Source organism: Microtus pennsylvanicus, chromosome 6, assembly GCF_037038515.1.
Source record: "Microtus pennsylvanicus isolate mMicPen1 chromosome 6, mMicPen1.hap1, whole genome shotgun sequence".
Lineage (NCBI taxonomy): Eukaryota > Metazoa > Chordata > Mammalia > Rodentia > Cricetidae > Microtus > Microtus pennsylvanicus.
In genome coordinates this window covers 80,759,082-80,781,767 of record NC_134584.1, presented here as the reverse complement: position 1 = coordinate 80,781,767, position 22,686 = coordinate 80,759,082, and the positions used below count along the sequence as shown (strand labels likewise).

At 42.2% G+C, this 22,686-nt stretch overlaps 1 protein-coding gene across 1 annotated transcript in view; it reads left to right on the top strand.

The window, feature by feature from the left end:
- Hhip (hedgehog interacting protein) overlaps positions 1-21,647 on the top strand; it is an 89,657-nt gene extending 68,010 nt beyond the window's left edge. The window contains exons 9-13 of the mRNA XM_075976542.1: positions 464-587; positions 1,581-1,711; positions 3,982-4,063; positions 16,244-16,392; positions 18,444-21,647. Of these exons, the coding sequence (XP_075832657.1) occupies positions 464-587; positions 1,581-1,711; positions 3,982-4,063; positions 16,244-16,392; positions 18,444-18,637 (680 nt within the window). The 3' untranslated portion in view covers positions 18,638-21,647. The remainder of the gene's footprint in view (positions 1-463; positions 588-1,580; positions 1,712-3,981; positions 4,064-16,243; positions 16,393-18,443) is intronic.
- Positions 21,648-22,686: the final 1,039 nt, after the last annotated feature.

Below are 22,686 nucleotides of genomic sequence, written 5' to 3'. Positions count from 1 at the left end.
GGTTCTGTAGTAAATAACAATGATTTCAAAATACCTGGATTTGGCCGGTGGTGGTGGTACACACCTTTAATCCCAGCACTTGGGAGGCAGAGGCAGGCAGATCTCTGTGAGTTCAAGGACAGCCTGGTCTACAGAGTGAGTTCCAGGACAGCCAGGACTGTTACATAGAGAAACCCTGTCTCAAAAAACAAAAACACCTGGATTTGAGTGGTGTTGGAATCTTGGTGTCTCCTGGCTGATAACAATAGCAAGCTCCTGGTGGGCATTTTCAGTTCATTAAACTTATGGTTTGATACTATTTTAACAGAGTTTCATTATTTTTATAAGTATACCTGTAAAGAATTTTTGTCTTGCTTTTTGAAACACAATTTGGAATTAAATTATTGTAATTCTCGTTAATTGGTCTGTACCACTTTTACTTCTGAGAATGTTTCATTTGCTCTAATGCTATTTTTCTTTTCAGAAAGTGAGCCGTCACTTTTAGAATTCAAGCCATTCAGTAACGGTCCTTTGGTTGGTGGATTCATCTACAGAGGCTGCCAGTCTGAAAGACTGTACGGAAGCTACGTGTTTGGAGATCGCAATGGGTATGTTTCCCAATGCCACAGTTTCTTGTATTGCTTGGCACACTACCAAAATATTTTCAAGCGGCTGTGGCCCGCAAGTCAGACCTTGGACACACACAAATGTTATGGCTTCCTGTGTTTCGTCGCATCTGGAAGCTGAATTGAGGAGATGCTTCAAAAAACATTCTTCAGTAGGCTCCATCGGTTTGATGGGATAACATTTGAAGGCAAAGCAGTCTTGTGAGGGACTTCCCACTTATTTTGACTGTTCCCTTTATCCTCAGCCTAATTCTAAAACGTGTTTTACGGGATTCGTGAAAGCTGTTTGAAAAATTACCCCGGAAGACTGAGAATTTTGGTAGTGCCAAGCTCTCAGGACCTTGTGCGTGTAATTCACCTACAGAAGTACCTACTACAAAATAAAAATGTAGCTTAAATTTTCAAGGTCTCCTGGTGGGTAATTATAAGGAATTGATGAAACCCTTGCCGTTGTCACCCATGCTTGGCTGTGTCTCCCCTGGGCTCCACCCACCCTTGTCACACTGATTTCAGCAGCACACCCTGAGGTTGAGACCCGCCTACCTGGGAAGAGTCCTCTCCAGACGGAGGAAGGGGAGGGACTTTCTCCTACTTGGGTCTTCCTCTCTGTCTCTCTCTCTGTCTCTGTCTCTGTCTCTCTCCCTCCCTCCCTCCCTCCCTCCCTCCCTCCCTCCCTCCCTTCCTTTCTTTCTTTCCTGAAACCCACTTTGTAGACCAGGCTGGCCTTGAACTCACAGAGATCTGCCTGCCTCTGCCCCCTAAGTAATGAGACCACTGCCCAGCTTCCTACTTGGATTTTTCATTGCCCTTTTTAAACCCCATCTTGTCTTGAAGTCCTGTATCCTCATCTGGTTTTCTTTTCACAGTGTTCCCATATAGGACAGTGTATATTTTTCCCTTGAGAAGTGATGTACAGTCTGGTTTGACAATTTCTTATTGCATTTCACTGTAGGTTTGTGGTGTGTTTTGTTCCAGGAATTTCTTAACTCTCCAGCAAAGTCCCGTGACCAAGCAATGGACAGAAAAGCCACTCTGTCTGGGCACCAGCGGGTCCTGTCGAGGCTACTTTTCAGGTCACGTCTTGGGATTTGGAGAAGATGAACTAGGTACCATATCTATTACCCCATGAAGTTCTAGGTTCACTCCTTGCTTGTAAAACTTTGTTCTGCCCTCTAGAATAACGGTGTCTTCCTTCATTTGTTGGAAATGTGCCCACAGCAAAGGCGATCTCCACAGAATCCCAGGATGGTACAGTTAGACCTTCCTTCCCATCATCCTTCCCCAAGGATCTCTATAGCTGGTTTATAGTTTAGAAATATTAAAGTAATAAAGCATAAAAAAACAAGAAAAAACCTTAAGTTCCAAAGGGAGGATGTCTCCATACCTACCGACACTTTTCACTGCACACTATGACGGTCCTTTTATTTCCAACAGAAAAACCGTCCCACTTGTCCATGTCTCTTTAATATATTTTAGAAGGGTAGATTCTGAAGCTAATTTGCCCTCTGTATTGTTAACTTATTTATTTTGCCCATCTGAGAATAAAATTTGTGCAAGATAATCTGAGGGCTGGAGAGCCTTGCCCATAGAACGGAAATTATCTTACTGACCATCCATGCAACAGTATTTTTGGCATGCTTATCAATATATGGAGCTTATGTGTGTGGTGAAGACCTCATCACCATGTCCTGGTACCACTGGGAGGTGGTGGCACCTTTATCAGGTGACCCTCAATGCCAAGAAATTGATGCTCTTAAAAAATGTTTTTTAACTTATTTTATTATTTTATATTTATGCTATTTTGCCTGCATGTATATATGCATATAATATACGTGCTTGGTATCTGAGGAGGTCAGAAGATGGTGTCAGATCCCTGCACTAGAGTTTATACATGGTCATAAGCTGCCATGTGGCTGCTGGAATTTGAACCTAGGTCCTCTGCAAGAGCAACACAGCTGCCTTAACCTCAGAGCCACCTCTCCAACCCCCAAACTGGTGCTCAAGTCAGAACCTTGTCTCTCTGTATCCTTGCTCCCTGGCTGCTGTGAGGGCAAGGGATATCCTTTGTCATGCACTCCTGCAGTGACATCTCCCAAGTCACAGAGTCAGACTAACACATACTGCGATCCCTAAAACCAGGAGCTAAACTCAAACTTCCCTCCACTAAAAAGAAAAAGAAAGAAAGAAACACGGAGCCTGATGAGCCGAAGGGAGTTGTAATTGGGGTATGATTAATGGGAAAGTGCCATTGCCCGCTCTCCACTGCTTTAAATTACAGAGTTCAGTGTAGTCTGTGTGGGGTTTTACTAACTACACCCTAAAAATCCATGAGGACTATGCTCCTTCCACTCAGAAATGAGTTTGAAGGCATAGAAAGAAAGAATGTTTCTTTCCTAAGTCAGAATATTCTCTCTATAATGAAAGTCCAGGTTGATTTTATTTGTACCTTAAATGGGGGAAATCAGAAGAAATGGTGGGAGGGCTTGAGAAGCATGGGGTATCTGTCTAGTTTTGCTCCAAAGTGAAAGCATTTTTTCCCTAGACAGGGTTCCTCTGTATAGTCTTGGCTGTCCTAGAACTCGCTCTGTAGACCAGGGTGGCCTCAAACTCACAGAGCTCCGCCTGCCTCTGCCTACAGAATGCAGGGATCAAAACTGCATTCCACCATCGTCCAACATTCAAAGGAAATGCATTTTATGTCTGAGTTTTTCTTTAATGTGCTTCTACCCCACTCAAGGGAGTCAGAGAGATACTCACCTTTTGTTCATAAGCTCTGTGGAATAATTTAGATGTTGTTGTCAGACATTATTAATTTTGAGACTGCCTAGGGCTATGGGTGGGCATCGGGGGTAGAGTGTTTGGCTAGAACACACTCAAGGCTCTGAGTTTGCCCCTAGACTTGACAAGAAAGAGGTGAAAGGAGAGAAAGAAGATAGAGAAGGGAAAGAAAGGAAATATGGGAGGAACGGAACAGGAAGGGAATGGGGGTGGAAATGAGGAAAGAACAAAGGGAGGGGCTTATCCAAGCAACCTCAAGAGAAGGCAAGAAAATTCGGCTTGACCTAACTTAAGCCATTTCATTCTTGAAAAGAATCACTGGGTAAGAATAAACCTTCAGAACCAAGGGAGAGACAAGGATCCCAGGGAGGAGGTTGTTGGCTGTGGTTCAGGTGAGAAACAATGTCCTCCTGAACAAGAGTCGTCTGGGGATGGGGAAGAGGTGACTGGACTCAAGGTACAGTGCAGAGGAGGATGTGTAAGGTGCTGTCACACCTGGAGGCAGAGCATCTTCCTGGGGACGAGGGGAGACCCATGACTCTGCTTGGCTCTGATGTCATGCTATGAATTCACTCTGTACTATTTCTCTTTTCATCAGGAGAAGTATACATTCTATCAAGCAGTAAGAGTATGACCCAGACTCACAATGGAAAACTCTACAAGATCATAGACCCGAAAAGGTAATTTCTTTTTCCTTTTGAGTCCACTCAATATCCATTCTCCAGTTAGTTTAGTTCACTCAGCGGTGTTATAGAGGAGACAGCGTTTGTGATAGGCTGGAGCGAACATTCTACCCTTCCCACTACAGAGGACTGCACTTGACCTTGACGGACTTGAAAAGCTCATTCATATCATTCTTGTCCACAGAGAGCTGGCCTAGACTTGTGGAATCAACATTCCCCGTTAAAAGTCAGGGAGGACAGTGACTTCAGCTCTCATGTTAGAAAAGCAACAAAACCTTTAATTTTGAGAAAACGAGACATGTTCTAGCAGACATTGTCCTTCTTAGCACGATTCCTGTTAGATAAACAAGATAGTTTATTTTAACAGCTCAACAAATGAGCCTTGTTTCAAAACTCACAGTTCCTAGCATTCAGGAAGTGTTTGACAGGGCAAAGGAATATTTTGTTACTCACTTCAGCAAAAGGAAGGTTGGACGTTCTCATATTTTAAAGAGTATATTTTGATGGCTTAGTAGATAAAATGTTGCCTTGAAAGCACAAGGACAAGAGTTCCGATTCCCAGAACCCACGTCAGTGTGGAGTGGGCGAGCTGGCTACACACTATGCAACATCTAGGAGGAAGACCCAAGGCAGCCCCAGGGCAGATTGTCTGGCTCGCTCAGCCAAATGAGTGAATTCCTGGTTCAGAGACCCAGTTCCGGTAAATGAAGCCGAAAATGATCGAGGAAGATACTCAGTGTTAGCATCTGGCCTCCTCACACACATACACACATGTGTGCATACACACATATATCCACATACATGTGAACAAGCACACACAGATACATGCTTAAAATACGTGTGTGTGTCCTGCTGCTGTTCCCTCCCTAGCTACCCCTCTCAAAGTTGGCACGCACAGTTCTCCCGATGTTACAATCATGGCGCATCAGTCACGTCTTTCAAATATGAGAGTTGAACTTTCAGAAACTGTTAAAATTACACACAGCCACACGGATGTTGTCCATACAGACCCTAATCATTCTTATAGATACAATTAGTGGCAAACTAACTAGTACTCTTGACTCATCAGCACCATGCTGCAAACTTCAAACTCCTTCCAAGTCTTTTTCAAGGGAATCAATTTTAAGGATCAGAAAAGTTAGCCCACGGCATTCAGCTCTTAAATCGTTTGTCAATTGTCGATTGGTGTTTTCCTGGGAAAGTCATGGACTAGTGACTGGTCGGACTACCTTTTCTATAACCATAAAACATTCCCTTTCCTGGGAAGACTACAGGTTAGCACTGGCCACTGCACGGCAAGGAGAGCCGTGAGAAACGGGGAGCAGTCTCCGTCCCCCCGCTCACCGCTGAGAGCGTGACCTCACTCCTTCACAGTCAGAGGCATGCTTGCCATTCCGTCAGTAGTGGCAGCGGCTATTCCTCTTTATGTGTGAAATCGGTGTCTTCTTTGAGAAAAGAAATGAAAAGCTATCAGACACCCAGGAGGGTGCTGAAACTGGCAACATTGCGAAGACAAAGCAAGCCAGTGTGAACCAGTAACACAGAGCGCTCGAGTGACCTGCAGCGCAGGCGTGGGATTTCACCCGGACCTGTGGCAATTAGTTTCCCAATGGTCACTGTTGCTCCATTATGCTGTCAGGATCGATCAGCTTCTGAAGCTTCCCCTAGAAGGGTAATGAATTCCCCCTACCTTGCCCGCACCCCCCTCCACACTCCAATCTCTCTTGAGCTGGATTGTTTAGTCTGTTGGTGAGTAGAGGTGAATTTTACACCTTTAATCTATTATTAGGATCTAATTATCAGGGTTGCCATGAGTGACCTTGGCTTTGTGATCCGAGGGCCCCCTCTAGTAGGGTGGTCTCAGAGTGACATACCCAAAGGCCTGGCTTCTCATTATTGGCCTGTTTCTGGTGATTCATGTCATGTGTGGGGCCAGGGTTAAGATCTGTGTTTGCTTTGCCGAGATGGGGGAAGTAATAGAATCCCGAAGACCCATCCTCCTACACAGGCAGCAGCGTATTCTAACTGAAGCGGGTGGGAGAAGCTAATGTTTTCATCAGTGTTTTTTGGGAGCCTCTTACCGTTTTGATGTGAATGCCAGTGATTATTATTACAGTGTTTTCCCAAGAGGGACTGGTATATAAGCAGACACTCTGGACAGGCAGGATTATTTGGGGCAACACAAGTTAATTGTTAGCATAGGCATGCTCAAGAGGTCAGGAAGAGTAGAAGTATTTTTCTAAAGGAAAGATATTTTTCCAAGGAAGAACATCACCAAATTTAAATATTCGTATGTATGCATATATAGTTATTCCTTGTTATTTCAAAAGTCTAACTCAGACTGAACAGTTAAGTTCACTATCTTCCTATAGAGAAACCCCTAGACTTCTTACAATATTTTCAAAATAGATTTCATATGCCAACTGATTTATGACCCTGGAAGAGAAAATTGCAATTTGTTATATTTTTATATAAGGTATCATGGAAGTTACATACTTATCATAGTATTTATACTATATTTTCTTACACACACACACACGAAGTTAGAAATAAAATGTAATAACTCTTAACCAAATTTGGCAAAACCTATGAGGTCCCAGGATTGTCCCTCCAGTTGGTGAGAACAGTTTGGTCTAGGCTGTAACTGAAGAATCATTTTGTAGGTTTAATTTATTTTCAGTGTAACAGCTCCTTAAAAGAAAGTAAAGGCCATTAAATTTTAATTAATTAACTTATAAGTTAGTGTATAAAATAATGGGGCTTCTTATACATTTTATACTCATATGTATTTGTATGTTGCTTCTCTCATTGCCTTTCTTCCGTCCCCTCTCCCCTCCAAGTGGTCATCATTTATAATGAAAATTTGGAAATAAAAAACAGCCAGTTTCCCTTAGTTATCTAGGGAAGAGCCTTCCCTGGGTAGACAGGACAAGAATGGATTTGTCAGGACTGGAAAGATGGCTCTGAGGTTAAGAGTACTCACTAGCTGCTCCTCCCGAGGTCATGGTTCAGTTCCCAGCACCCAGTTGGCGTCTCACAACTGTCTGTAACTCCAGTCCCAGGGGATTCAATACCTTCCTTTTAGCCTCTGTGTGTACCAATCATAATGAGGTGCATAGATATACATACAGACAAAATATCCATGCACATAAAAATACTATTTTTATAAAAAGTCAGGCAGTGATGGTGCATGCCTTTAATTCCAGCACTCAGGAGGAAGAGGCAGGTGGATCTCTGGGAGTTTGAGGGCAGCCTGGCCTACAGAGCTGCTTCAAGGACAGCTAGGGCTAGACACAGAAACCCAGTTTCGAGAAACCAAAAAAATAAAAATGGATTTGTCTTATGCCAAAACACTAACCACTTCAAGGATATCTTCAAAGTTGGGAAGTTGCCTCCTATGTCAGAATGGAGTTTGGATCAAGTCAACAGCTCAGTCAATTTTGGGTCCCCAAACTCTCTTGTACTCAGTTCAGTGTGCCCCATGATCTGCCCTTGGAAGCTCCATACAGGGGGCAGGTTAGACGCACTGAGCATACAGTTTGGGCAGTGGATCTCCTTGAAGCTGAACAGCACACGAATTGCTGTTGTGCTGTGTCCTGGGCCCATCAGAGACTTGCCCATGACCATTGCCTCTTGCCTCTCACGTCCATGGCTTCTGACGTGAGATGGATAGTGTATTTAAAGTGTATTCTAATCTCTAGTCTTGTCAGGCCTCATTCTTGGCATTCCATAATCATTTTCAGGTGATTTCTCAACTTTTAAGTTTCTCTCACTTCTAAAATTAGGATGCAGGTGTCCACAGAGCTTACCGAAGCTCCGAACAAATGCTCTCGGGGCGTCATTCCTTACGTGCTTGCTCTTTATGAACTCTTCTCAAACTTAACCAAATGTTGGGGTGGGGGGCAGTGAGGTGGCTCAGCAGGCAAAGATACTTGCAGCACAAGCCTGATACCTGAGTTCGAGTCCCATAATCTAAAGACAGAAGGAGAGAAGGCAGTCTGCAAAACGGTTCTCGGAACTCCAAATAGGAACTGTGACATGAAACCCCGCACACTCAAATAAATGACTGCACGAATAAATAAATAAAATGGAAAAGAATCGGGGTCAAACACTCTCTGGCAATGGTGGAAACTCAAAAGTCTGACACAGGTGACTTCGAAGTTTTACCACTGTAGAACACAGGACTCCAATTTTGTTTCAAATGAACTTAAACCGAAATGCCTTTGTTTTGACTTTGAGATGTTCCCAGGGCTAACTGTCCAGGAAGGTGGAAGGCCATGCTCTCCCTGTTGCTCCCCCTCTCTGAGTCCACTCTTCCTGTATTTCAACACCTTGCTTAGCTCTTCTCCAACCAAGACACGGGGACTTTCCCTTTAAGAGATCTATAAATCAACAACACAAATCCCAAGCTTGAGAGGTCATCCTTCAGAAGGCTGTGTCCCCAAACTCCTCTGTGACAAGTATCAAAACCTATCTCTCTGCTGCCTCTCCATGCCCATGAGGTGCCACTTACTAACCCTGTTTTGATAGTTTTTTTCTTAATCACTTCATCCTACCTCATTATGCAGGATGCTAAAGTCTTGCTTAAAAAATCACAAGGGTAAGCCAGTCCTATTCACCCTTTGCGCATGTCTGGGAGTGCACTGGCAGCTCTGTCATCCTAAAGAAACTTCTGCATCACAGAGCAGCTTTCGTCCAATAAGCCACTGGAGTCCCAATTCATCAGTCAGTTTTATGCAAGTGGCCCCCTAAGTTGATAAATTCCCACAGTGCCTGTTGACCCAGCTGCCAAGTCCTCTTGCGGCAGGTGGTGTTTTCGTGGCCACCCTGACAGTAATACAAACTGTTTAGCAGCTCCATTGACCTTGTAGCTATTAACTGGGATACAAGATCCACAGGGGACTAGTTCCCAAACAGGGCGGAATTTCTTAACACTAGGGGTCATGAACAAGTATATGCCCTATAAAAATCCATCCAGCATGGTCAATTTGAAGTCTAAAAGACAGGCAAGCATTTTCCACATTTTTGCTGTTATTTTTATTATGTATATCAGATAACCAGAACTGCATGTACACTTATCTCCCTGCATTTCTTTTCATTACTGATAAAGTTAATTTCATGTGTAGTTTTTTTTTTTAAAAAAATGTCCTTTTGGCTAGCAAATTTTTTTAAGTTGCCATGGATCATCTGAAAATTTAAAGATGTTTTATATTTCAAAACAGGCAAAATCAAGGTCAAAACTTCTAATGAATGGATTATCGTGGTTGCATAATCTATTGTAACAACTTTGATATAACTAAAATCTTCTCAAACTTTAACAAGATTTGTGTATGTGTACGTGTGTGTATTTACAGGCAGACTTAGACATGTGTGATCCCTGCAGTATTGCACATGTGTACGTGTGTGTATTTACAAACATACTTAGACATGTGTGATCCCTGCAGTATTGCACATGTGTACATGTGTGTATTTACAGGCAGACTTAGACACGTGTGATCCCTGCAGTATTGCACATGTGTACATGTGTGTATTTACAGGCAGACTTAGACATGTGTGATCCCTGCAGTATTGTACATGTGTACGTGTGTTTATTTACAGGCAGACTTAGACATGTGTGATCCCTGCAGTATTGCACATGTGTACATGTGTGTATTTACAGGCAGACTTAGACATGTGTGATCCCTGCAGTATTGCACAGAACCTTTACCTGCTTCACAGCAAAGTCTTGCATAACCTAGGAAAAACTAGTATGTCCATGTTATTTTAAATACTGTTTGGGTCCTATTTTTGAAAACAATCATGCCTTTATTCAAAATGATGACAGATTTATATTTATAAAATGCTAAGCTAATTCTGCTTCTCCCCCTCTTGAAGTTTCCCCTGATTTTGTAGCCATCACGATGAATCTAAACTGCTTTCCCTAGCTCTGTTAGTTCACAATTAACTGACCAACAAGAACTGGAGATGTTTACAGTGCACACACGCCCCCAAGCCTTACCCTTGGGGGATTTGTTTCAAGAACCCTACCGGGTGCCTGCAACTGCAGACGGCGTCTACCCTATGAGCATTTCTCCAGCACATGCCCATGGTAAAGGTTAACACAGAAGTTAGGAGCAGAGAGAGTCACAACAATGACTCACAGTGAAGCAGAAAACTTGTAACAGCATGCTAGAATGGCCGAGTTTAAAGCTTTACTGGTTCATTTCTGAAATTTTCCATTAGCATTTTTGGACCACTGGAAACAAAAAAAAAACACAACGCTGTAGGGATAACTTGATTTTTTATAATTATGTGAAAAATGTGAAATTATTAAGTCAAGCTAATTAGCATATCCACTAGCTCTCATACTGATTTTTATGGTAAGAACACATATAAATATATCTATATATTCCCTATATCCTATAGATTTGACATATAACCAAACATTCAAAGGAATTTTCCATTTTATTCCATTATAGTCTTTCTTAATCTATCAATTTTGAATGCTGGACCATTAATCCCTATGATAAATATACAACTGCCATGAGATTTTGACTGAATTGACACCTACAAATGGCTTCTATTTACAAATACTTAAAATGGAGAGTAAGAATAATGAAAAATTTGTCCTTCAAAAATGGGTTCATTTACTAAGAGCTCAAGATTCTTAAAGGCATTTCTAAAATTCATATATCTTCCTTTCACCACCAGCTCCCTCTGGCTCGGTGCTAGAACCTGATAGTATTCAACCCCCTGAATATCTTACGTTCTTATTCTATTTTTATTTTTATTACGTTATCATTAGTAGTTGCCTTAGTGATCAGGTGAAAATAAAGTCCGAGTTTCCCACCCCTATGGGGACCCTGACTTAGCTCTTTGATCTTTCCTTCCTCCTGAGCTCAGAGTTTCACATCCATCACAGTTTGGTTGTGTGTGTTTCCAGTCTCCCCGAAGCCAGCGAGCTAGCTTCCTGCTCTAGTTGTGCTGTTAACTGAACTGCCAAAGCTCTCTCCCAACCTCCAATCCTACGATAAATCGGGAACTGTCTGTCTAGAGTCAGGAGGCTGTAAATGTATCAAACATCTATGGTAATTTGATAAACTTGACTTCCCATCTAAAAGCAAATGGTATTATCATTCAGTTTTAACTACTTTGCCTAGAGTAAGAAATGTTACAATTTTTTTTGTTGATGGTGGGAGCAGTGGGCTGCCGCCCAGCTCCAGCATGGCTAGCTTTATACCAGAAATAACAACACACAAATTATATTCTTTTAAACACTGCTTGGCCCATTAGCTCTACCCTCTTAATGGCTAACTCTCACATCTTGATTAACCCATTTCTAATGAGTATAGCACCATGAGGTGGTGTACTGTCTTACCGGGAATATTCTTAACCTGCATCCATCTCGGAGAGGAGAGCTATGGCGACTGCCTCACTTCCCTTCTTCCCAGCATTCTGTTCTGTCTACTCGGCCTACCTAATTTTCTGTCCTATCAAAGGCCAAGCAGTTTCTTTATTAATTAACCAATGAAAGCAACAGATAGACAAATGACCCTCCTCCATCATTTTTTTTCTTTTTAGTTTTTCAAGACAAAGTTTCTCTGTGTAGCTTTGATTGTCCTGGAACTCGCTTTGTAAGCCAGGTTAGCCTCAAACTCACATATATCCACCTGTCTCTGCCTCCCAAAGAATATTGGGATTAGACACCACACTCTAAAAAAGAAAAAAGAAAAAAAAAAACATGATTTTTACCTCCTGATTTTCCCATGAAAATAGAGAGGCTGATGATGTAAGCTTTGGTGTGAGAGATTCCCGTGCCATTTTAGATATTTGTGGGATTGAGGTAGTGACCAGACCGTAATCACATTATAGGTGTTAGTGCCACTCAGCCCTCTTAGTGAGCGTGTCAGGAAAGTTGGTGAGTCCAGGCTGTGAGGGAGAAGCTTTAGACTCCAGGAACCCTCAGACTGCCCAGACCCATTTTGTTCAATGTATTTCTGAACAGAAATTTCTATATGCTGTTTAGAAATGACACAGAACACTGAACCTAGCTGTCTAAATTATAGCTTTAGGAAACACAGTACAAGCTAAAAAGTTGCAATGGGATTACATATAATATGACCTATGCAAGATTATAGTTATTCTTGAATTGAAGTCTACCCTCCCCAGGAGCACTTGTCGGGGACTCAGGAATGACTGGAAACTGGAATAGACTCATGGTCTCAAAAGCGTTCAGGATCTCCAAAGAGGAGAATGCTGGTAAATGCCAAAACAAAAACAAAAATAGCACCTCTTCCTGTTCACACAGACCCCATATCCCAAGAAGATGGCTGTTTCTCAGTCACACAGGAAAGTCCCTCTTGATGTTGAACCTGGGCTATGCCTTTACTCCCGATGAGGAAGAGTCCTCACAGCCCACCTGAATTGATAAATTGTCAATGGCAACTTCAAAATTGGTTACACGGTGTCTGTGGACAGTCACACATTGCTGGCCATCCTTTGCTCTCTAGAATTCTATCCTCATGAGTGCCCTGTAAAAGAAAAATGTCGCACTGACTAACCAGACCAAAGACCATCATAGGAAGAAAAGCAATTTATGTGTGCATTGACCTTGGAAGATGAGACTAGGAACGAGGTTTTCACAAGATAGCACAGCACTCGGGGGTCATTTCTCTGCCTTGACTTACACAAATGGGTAACAGGCAGATCTACACCATCATAAGCAGCTTCCCTCTCCTCCCCCTCTTGAAGCAGAGGAGCTGAGGCTGCCTTTAGACACAGGGAGCAGTAAGGTGATTGCAGGGTATCACACAGTTGGGGAATCCACCAAACCATAGGATTAGCTGTCATGGCATAGCAAGATGGCTGCCGAGAACAGACTCCACCCAGTTATAAGATTCCAAAGCTTTCGGTACGGAAGCTCCTGAACACACTAATTCATAATGACTGCATTCGTTGCTTCTGGTTAAGAAATGGGCCCTCAGTTAGAAGAGCTCTTGACGCTTCCTGCCATCCTGCTAACTGCCATTCACCAGAGCCTAGACTGTGAGTAACGAAGGTTTAGACAACTGATTTCTCTTAGCTATTGAGAATGGGAGAACTATGGAAGAGGAACGGCGTCATAAATGTGACGATAGCTAGGAGACACTTTCCACGAGCTCTGCATGACTGTAAGTGACTGGAGTAAGGCAGTTCTTATATCCCCTGCCCCTTCAGGAAGTCACCAACAGAAGCCATGGGATTACCCAATCTGCTAATACCTCTAGTGGGCCAGTATTTTATATGTAAGCTGCATTTAAGATTTACGTGTCCAGTTTTATAAGAGAATGGATTTGGAATGTGTATACTGTTGAAAAAATTAAGAATGAGCCTTTTTTTGGTGAAATGCAAAATGGATGTCAACACTACTCACTCAGAAGAAGAGGATTCCACACACGCTGACAGGAGATGTTTCATCTATTAACTTATTTCTTCATTTATTAAATTACATGGCATTAAATTAAAACCACCCCAAACCCCACTACCCAGAGACAGCCACTGCTGGCCTTTTCTAGTCACAGAAAGTCAATACAGACAGTGTGTGTTGGAAATGACCTATGTTTCCCATTGTCCCTCCTCATTCAAAGAAGTGTCCAAACCTTTGCATCACTACACAAAACCAGCCACAGCGAGTTTCTGAGAAAAATGCCTTAACTTTCTGAAAACAGTATTTTATAAATTGCAGACTGTGGGACAATTTTCTGTGATAGCCCCTCAGTGTTTTATTATCTGTCATGTCAGGAGATGAGGAAATATGTTTTTCTGACTCGAATTAAGCTTAAGAGCTGTGGGGATAGCTGTCATCACATAGACTCAGTGTATTTTTTTTTATTGCAAGGCCAAACACCCTGTTGGCTATATTTTCTGTTTTGAAAGTTACTTCTGACTCCATTCAGTAGAACTCAGAGTCCAGAACCCAGAGTCATTTAAAAAAAATGATTGTTTAAAAGAACAGAACTATTCAAATGATTCTAATTAGATTATATACTAAACACACAATTTTCTAGGCCACTGAAAATAATATTTGAATTAGTTGCCGTATAACAGATGCACACTATCAATTTCTGCTTAGCTGTCCTCTAGGTATAGCTAGGCGGTATTTATGCACTACCTTGTCCCTCCTCCTCCTCCTTCAGTCCATGTAAAGGAGTCTGTCTATTTACTGGAAAGGAGGCTGGAACCATAACAAACATCATGGGGAGGGGAAGGAGCACGTGACTTTACCAAAGATCTTTGTCAGACTTGATCACACATCGTCCTAGAGAAATGAATTTAAATATGTTGGCTTGCCTCTTCTCTGGAGAAGGAAACAAATCCCTGTCTTCAGGATGTGCTGACCTTGACATTTTAGCCTTTGATGTTCTAATATTGTAGCTAGTATAAAAGCACATCATTTATATTAGTATATATAATGCTATAATAATATATAATAAATAAATGTAACTATACTATAAGGATTGGTAGGCAATAAAAATACAGTAAATTTTGGGGGTTTTATGGGGGCTTAGTTTTATGTTGATGACATAAAAGTTTATCAGTTGGTCAGGGTGTGGTGATAGACACCTTTAAGCTCAGAACTAAAGAAAGGGAAGCAGAAGAATAATTTAAAAAATCTTTGATGGCTTAGCTTTTTCTATAAATGACAACAGTGTAGAACAATTCATACAAAATGCATGAAGTTTCACATCACAAACGATATATTTGTGCTTGTTATTAACATTCTTTCTCTTTATAACAGGAGTTAATTAAATTATTACATACAAAAAATTAATTTGACTTTTTTATATAATCCATAAAATCTCCATTCTATATGCCTTTCTTTGCATCAATAGTTTAAATTTTTACTCAGTAGCGTAAATATTCACCTATGCATGCATATTAGGATCTCTTTCAAGGAGAACAAATCAGAAGGCTGTTATCTCAAAATAAATACAAAATGATCCGGGTGCATTGGCACACAACTGTAATCCTGGTAATTGAGAGACTAAAGCAAGAGGTTTTCCAGTTAAAGTCCAATATACAAACGAATCTGAGGCAGCCCGAACTACAAAGAGACCCTTCCCCAAAAGGCAAGAAAGACAGAGACAGAGAGATGGGGAGACCCTGCCACAAATGGAGAGAGAGAACGAGAGAAAGACAGAGACTGAGAGATGGGGAGACCCTGCCACAAATGGAGAGAGAGAACGAGAGAAAGACAGAGACAGAGAGATGGAGAGACCCTGCCACAAATGGAGAGAGAGAACGAGAGAAAGACAGAGACAGAGAGAGACAGACAGACAAGAAAGAGAGAGGTACTAAGAGGCCCTGCCCCAAAAGACAAGACTGTGGGGGACAGAGAGAAGTGCAGCCATGTAGCTCAGCAGAACATGCACCTAATGTGTTCAAAGCCCTGTGTGTGACCCCAAGAACCATTAAAAAGAAAGAAGAGAGAAGGGAACCAAAGGGATTCATTCCTGTTTGTTAGGCAGCCAGTGTTCACTATGACAGACATAACCAGCCCTGGGATATTGTCAGCCACGCCAATCACAAGAAGGAACTCCCAGGTGCTATCTATAAAAGTGTTTATGGATCGTAGTGGAAGGAAGCTTCAAAATATTCATGCCCATCTATTTTTAAAAGTGCAGTTTGAGTGCTGGCAAAAAGGCTTGGGGAGTAAAAGCCCTCGCTGAGCCAGCCTAATGGCATGAGCACCATCCCCAAAACCATGGAAAGGTGAAGAGAGAGACCTGACATCACAGGGTTGACCTCTAACGTACACACAACCATGGCACATGCACACCCATACACACCCATACACACACACACACACACACACACACATCTGCGCACATGCATGCACACAAACACACATACCGTCAAATACCAATTTTAAACATTTAACATTACAGTTTCTAGAATTGTAACGAATACAAAAGAGCTATATTATTCTCCTTATGTTTTTATGGAGAACTTTAATGGTAATAAAGTTTCTTAGGCTACTTACTTCGCATCACTGGTGTGATTTTCTGTTCTCCTGAAGCTGTGAGTTGACTGTATTACTTGACAAAAAAAGATCTCTTTTGAAAGCAACAAACATCCTTGGTAAGCCATAAGATCACTAAGTTTCATCATACTGGTTTTCAACTGATGTGCTATGTCAACTCTTGTTTTGGGGTGCAGACCTTTAATGCCTGAGGAATGCAGAGTCACGGTTCAACCTGCACAGACCCTGACCTCGGATTGCTCCCGGCTCTGTCGGAATGGCTACTACACCCCCACGGGCAAGTGCTGCTGCAGTCCAGGCTGGGAAGGAGACTTCTGCAGAATTGGTTAGTATTTCTGTTATCATCGGGGACACTGAAAGTGGCCCTTGGTGCCTGAGAAACTAGCATCATCAATCTCTAGAGTCATCTAGTATACAGTGGCTGGCGCTTTACGATATCTCTTTCTGAAGGTACAAATGGAACCTTTCATGTTTTAATATGGGCTGTTTATATATTTCAGGTAATCAAAAGCATAAAAGATCTTTAAATGACTGAATCCTTTCACAAAAAAAGAAAAATGAAAACAGCACACCACAGAGTTACATTTGCATTGTTCACACCGCTAAAGAGTTAGCGCTTGTTAAAGTCCTGGCCAAGTGCAAGCATTTTCCAGACACCCCACCAATGCCCACTTTAGCTTCTCTGCTTGCATCTCACTGCGGCATGCTGGGAGCAGAGGTTCTCAGGGTGGCGGGGGGAGGTCTGGCTAAAAGGGGAAAGCGCAGTTATCTAGGCACAGTTAAACACTCTTCTACTCTGCTCTGCCCCTGTGCCTCGTCATAAAGTGCGCAGCGGCTCAAAGGGACCGAAGCACATCTGTGTGCGAGGCTCTAGCCCCTCGTGTGAGATTCCCTCCATTTAGTGCTATGTTAAATGCTAATCGGTGTGAAGTTAAGAAAAATGAATAAGGGCTGGAGAGATGGCTCAGTGGTTAAGAGCACCAGCTGCCCTTTCAGAGGTCCTAGGTTCAATTCCCAGCACCCACTACAGAGGGATCTGATGCCCTCTTCTGTCCTGCACACATACAGAAGGACAGAGCACTCAGATACATAAATAAATAAAAAAGAAAAGTGAATGAATTAGAAACTTAAATACAAATTCAGCAAGGTGTGTGCACGCATTAATCAATAGTGATTTTGACCCGTACAGTCTTACACAGCAAAGTATACCCTGCCAATGAAAACCAAAATCTAAATGAATATTATTTCTCTTGACACATAAATGCTGATTTTTTTATTCTAAACATGTATTCGTTTCAAGATATATTATAATTATGACTTGTCCATCTCCCACATTGCCTAACAAAAGCAATCAATACTTAAGAGTCATATAGACAGTATATATTTTAGCTTAAATTGTTTTTGCCATTTCGTAACATTACTAATATCTGATTAGAATTAGAGCGACAAATTACAACTCAGCAGAATCCAGGTAGCTATTTAGAACAAGAACTTCCACTCTATGGACCAAGTCCATCTCCCTCTTGGTCAGTTGAGCCCATATTAAGAATCAATGTACAAATGCAATGATAGTCATATGCCTGGATATTGTTCCTCACTTCTTTTTGTGTTTGATATGTACTCCTCTTAACCCCTTGTTTCTTCATACGGCAGCCAGTTCTGTTAGCTTCATTGCACTTTGTCTAACTGCTGTGTTACCGCGAACAAATGTAGCTTAAAAAATATTTTCTGAGCATCTTCTCTTGGCAACATGCTTAAACTGGGGGTGAACAAATTATGTTAAGTACCAATACGTTATACCGTAGGCCCTCTGCCAACCTCTTGCACTGAGCCCAGGATGGGACTTCGGACATACTCAGAGACCAATGTGCCTGTTCATCCTGTCTTAGAATGGGAAGCAGGGATTGCCAGGGAGACCAGATGCCGGATACTGCATGCAGCTTCAGTCCCAAACTGACTTTATTTCAGTGTCACAGTGCAAGTGCTCCAGCAAGTGTCCCCTTTCTCAAGGCCAGCCTCTCTCCCTCCCATGCGTCCTACCCTGGAGGAAGGGATTGCTGTTGGCTGAAATGCCCCTTGGAGCAGAAGCTGAAAGGGCTGACATTTGTGTTAGTGCCAGTTCTTCAGATGACCGCCGTAGTTTCTCATGAGCCCTACTTCTCAGTGTGCTGACACCCGGACATTTAGCTTGGTTTCTGTCCCTAAAAACCTGCATGTCTGGAAACTGTCCTGCCTGCATATTCCTCTGCCCACCATTTTGTGACTGTCTTCCGCCTTCTTTTTCTACCTTTCCTTACTAATCAAATACTTGACCTCATCCGTGGATAGCTTCTGATGTGAAGATTAAGAATTCTCATGTTGTCTTCTTTCTTGCAGCCAAATGTGAGCCAGCATGTCGTCACGGAGGGGTGTGTGTGAGACCGAACAAGTGTCTCTGTAAGAAAGGCTATCTTGGTCCTCAGTGTGAACAAGTGGACAGAAGCATCCGCAGAGTTGCCAGGGCAGGTATTCTGGATCAGATCATTGACATGACATCTTATTTGCTGGATCTTACAAGCTACATTGTATAGTTTCTGGGACAGTTTGAGTATTCCTTCCTGGTGGGCATTTATTTGATCTTGTCATTAAAACGAGAGACTCTCCTCCTGCTACACACTCCCGTGAGTTCATTCTCTTTCAGTAACTTAAAAGCAATTTCCAGAAATGTGCAGATTTCAGTGTGTATGTTGGCCGTTTGTTCACATACACACGTCCACACGTGTGCACACACACAATCCCGAAACTCAAGGTTTTGAGTTTTTTTTTTTTTTTTTAATATCTACTTCCTAGTGTGGAGTGCGTCACACAGAAGGTCCATTGCGGATTGATCTCAGAATGTTTATGGCACCAGAAGATATGCTTTTAGTTCCTGGGAAATTTCTGTCTATGATTACTACCGTCAACCATAGTAGGCTTTTGAAGTGTTGTTGTGCAATGTGGTGGAAATATTTTTATATTAAAGGTCTATAAGAGAGCATGTTTCCAAACTCCTTGGTGAATTTCCGAACAAGCAACTTGATGTTAGGTTGTCAGCTTCATTCCATGTCTATTACAGAATGTTGCGCATTTCCCGTTTTATTTGATAGATCACTCTAGCTACTTCAGCTTAACCTCAAGATGGTTTTCAAATGTTTCATGATTAAATCAGAATGACCTATTTGAAAAAGCAATCTTCCTGAATAGACCGCTTCTATTGTATATTTTGTGTAACAATAGGCACTGGGTTTGTGTTACATATTGATATTTTTTATTTTATTTTTATAATATAGACAGCACCTAGATGAAACACCTCTCCCCGTCCTGTAAAATACTAAAGTTACATTTTTCACCAGCTTAATTGGAAAGAAGGGGAGCAGGAAAGCAAACAGCCTCTAATGTGCTATGGATCCAGTCTAGCAGTGTGTCCTTATGACACCGTGTAATCACGCTGGTCAGGCTGGTCAGACAGAAAAGCAAGGAAGCAGCCAGTCCTTCCAGAGCACCAGCATCGTGCACTCGTGAAGTGCCTTCTGCCACAGCCAATCTGTCAATCTGAGGGATTAAAAGTTTACGGCGTGCACTCTGAATCCACCCTCCATGGAGAATGACCTGCTCGTTCATAGCCAGCTCAGGTTGTGTAAGCTGCCAAATGCAGATTCTTAGGATCCTCATTCTTGACATCACAAACTGCCAGTGCATAGGTCCCTTCAGGATGCTGGGACAACCCCCTTTGGTTCTTGCCTCGATCAATTTCCTACAAACGCTCTGTTCAGATTTTCTTAAAGAAATAATGTACTCTAAACTTAAATTACAAGCATCTGACAGGCATTTTTCTTAACGGTTTTCCATTTGCCATCTTTCCACGTTTGGGTTTTAACAGTGTGTAAGGGTTTTTGTACTACTGACTGTGATAAGCACACACCCTCTACCATGACATCCATTCCTCTGGAATCCAAATTGTAGAATCGTATAAGTGCTCAGCCCTGGATGATATTGCACACAGGCTCCCCATCCTCAGGAATATGAGTCTTAATCCTGAAACACGAACAGCAGCCTCCCGGATAGTAGTCCTCTGTTGTTTTCAGGGAGAGAGTTGCAATTACATTGTGGATTCGAAGGAGTTCTAAGGAATCCACAATGTAGAACAATTTGTTGGCTCCACTTACTCCTGTCTTCCATATATGATTACATGGGGTTCCAATGACCTCATACCAATGAAAATGGGTTGAGAAATCTTGGTGCTTAGTGAACAATAGCCTGCATTAAAAAGTGCATGCATAATTGTGCACAATTTAGCTTCAATTGACAGTCCATTCAGAGAAGTCTTGCGACTAAATGAGCATGGAGACCAAATTGCCCTCTTACCCCAGAAGAAGGGTGGTCCCTGCCATCGCACCAGCTCTCCGTTGGCCCAGCACTGTGACAAATCTCGCAATGAACCATGCAGTAGCCTGCATCTGTAGGTGAAGAGCAACCCCTTGTCTCTGTGGCTTTCTCTTTGTAGTCCTTTTACTGAATTCCATCACAGAAAGGTTTACAATGTAAACAAAAGGAAAAACTGCCCTGACCACTGTTGTCTGAGCTGTGGGGCTGCGTTCCGGCCACCCCAGCTCCTGGTCGCCTGGCTAGCTTTGCCCCAAAATAATTACACGGACACTGTATTCTTTTAAACACTGCTTGGCCCATTATATCTAGCCTCTTCTCGCACCTGGACTAGCCAGTTCTAATAATGTGTGTAGCACCCCAAGGTGCGCTTACCAGGAAGATTCTAGCCTATGTCAATCCTGGGTCGGAGCTTCATTGCGTGTCTGCCCGGGAGAGGGGAGAGCTATCGAGTCTGATCTCACTTTCTCTTCCTCCCAGCATTCTGTTCTGTTTACTCCACCCACCTATGTTTTAACCTATGAGGGCCAGCCAAGCAGTTTCTTTATTTTTTTAACCAATGACCTTCCTCCATCAGACCACCATTTTTGTAAGCAGACCTTCCTATCAAATCATCCTTTATTCAGCATGGGTGACACTGGCGGAAGGCAAATGTCTCATGAAGCAGCCAGCTGTCTAAATCTGTCAAATCGTACAGTTTTATTACACATACCCCCGCTCACAGTTTGAACAAAAACAAGAAGGATACCCCTGGAAATCCAGCAAAGTCTTAAAGCCCAAGTGCTTCTTTTTACATCTTAAAGAGAAGATGTTCCATGGGTAGGCAATTCTACTCAAGCAGCCTAGACAGAGCTGTTTTACATAGCTCTCTTTCAAGTGACTTAGAGATGTTATTGCCTTTTCTATAATGAGTTATCCAAATGTAATACCAAATTCTCTTTATAGAAGATAGGATATTTAACCCAAGCAAAGGGTCTCTTAGACTCCATTCTTTCTGTCCTTAGGAGGAAAGTAGATAACAATGACTATAGATGACTTTGTGTTTTAGACTACATGACCGATTCCAAAATTTTCTTTGACCTCTTCCTTGAAGTTGTTTTTTAAAATATATGACTGGGGATTATCATAAATGATTTGTGAAAGATAGATGGGAATTGGTAAAAAAAAAAAGTATGAGCTAAGAAAAATAAATGTTTAATCATTTAAAAGTCAAAATCTACCCATCTAACAAAGCACACAATCTAAAATGGAAGAATGTCGTTTCTGTGAACACTGCTGTGTATGACAAAGAAGAAGTAAACAGTTACTATCCCCTGCCCATCCTAGATCTTAGCTCCAGGTACCAGCTGAGTGTGAGGTAACCCTCCTACCAGTATTGCTGCCAAACTTTTGCCCTGATTCAAAGCACATAAATCAATGATAGGAAAACTAAATATCATTAAATTGCAAAGGAGGAACATCTAGGCAAGCTCAGTGATGGCAAAAATGTTTTTGTTCATACCTTTTCATGTTAGGTATTGAAAGATATTTCGCAAGCTTACTCAGAAGTTTCTACAATTTAACTGATCAGTTTCATGAAGGATGGGCAAAGAATGCATGTCTACAAAACCCAGCTAGAAAACTATTTCCTTATCATTTGCATCCCTCTGAGTAGTGATGGCTTCCCTAGTGGCTGTCTTGGGAACGGCTACAGAATAACATACTGCCATTTTGTTTGTTTATGACCTTTGTTTTAATTACCTGAACCACAAAGGATCCAACGAGTCTACTCAGGGTGAGAAAATGAGGTAGGAGGTGGGCTGCGCAGCTGAGGTCTTTCTAAGCACACACCAATCTGCTAGGAGCCCCTCTTCTTTCTCTTAGCACAGGAGAGAAGCCCAGGTTAAGTTGGTCAGGGGAAGAAATATGCCAGTCAACGAGGTATATCACTTTACTTTCTGAGCCTCTGTCTAGAATGTTACCTAGGTTTTCTCCACCCTCACCCTTCTCTGCTCCTCCACCCGTACCTTTCTACCATCTCTCTTTGGATCTCTTCTTCCTCCACTTTCCTGCATTTTATGTTCGTTTCTCTGAACAGATGCACCACGTATGCCTGTCATGACATTGTCCTGGGACAGATACCTATACATTCTGCTGGGGCTTGTTTTCCTTTGTTTTCTCTCCTGGAGCCACGCTGACTTAAGTTCAGTCTCACTAAGGAGTAGAGAAATAGCACAGC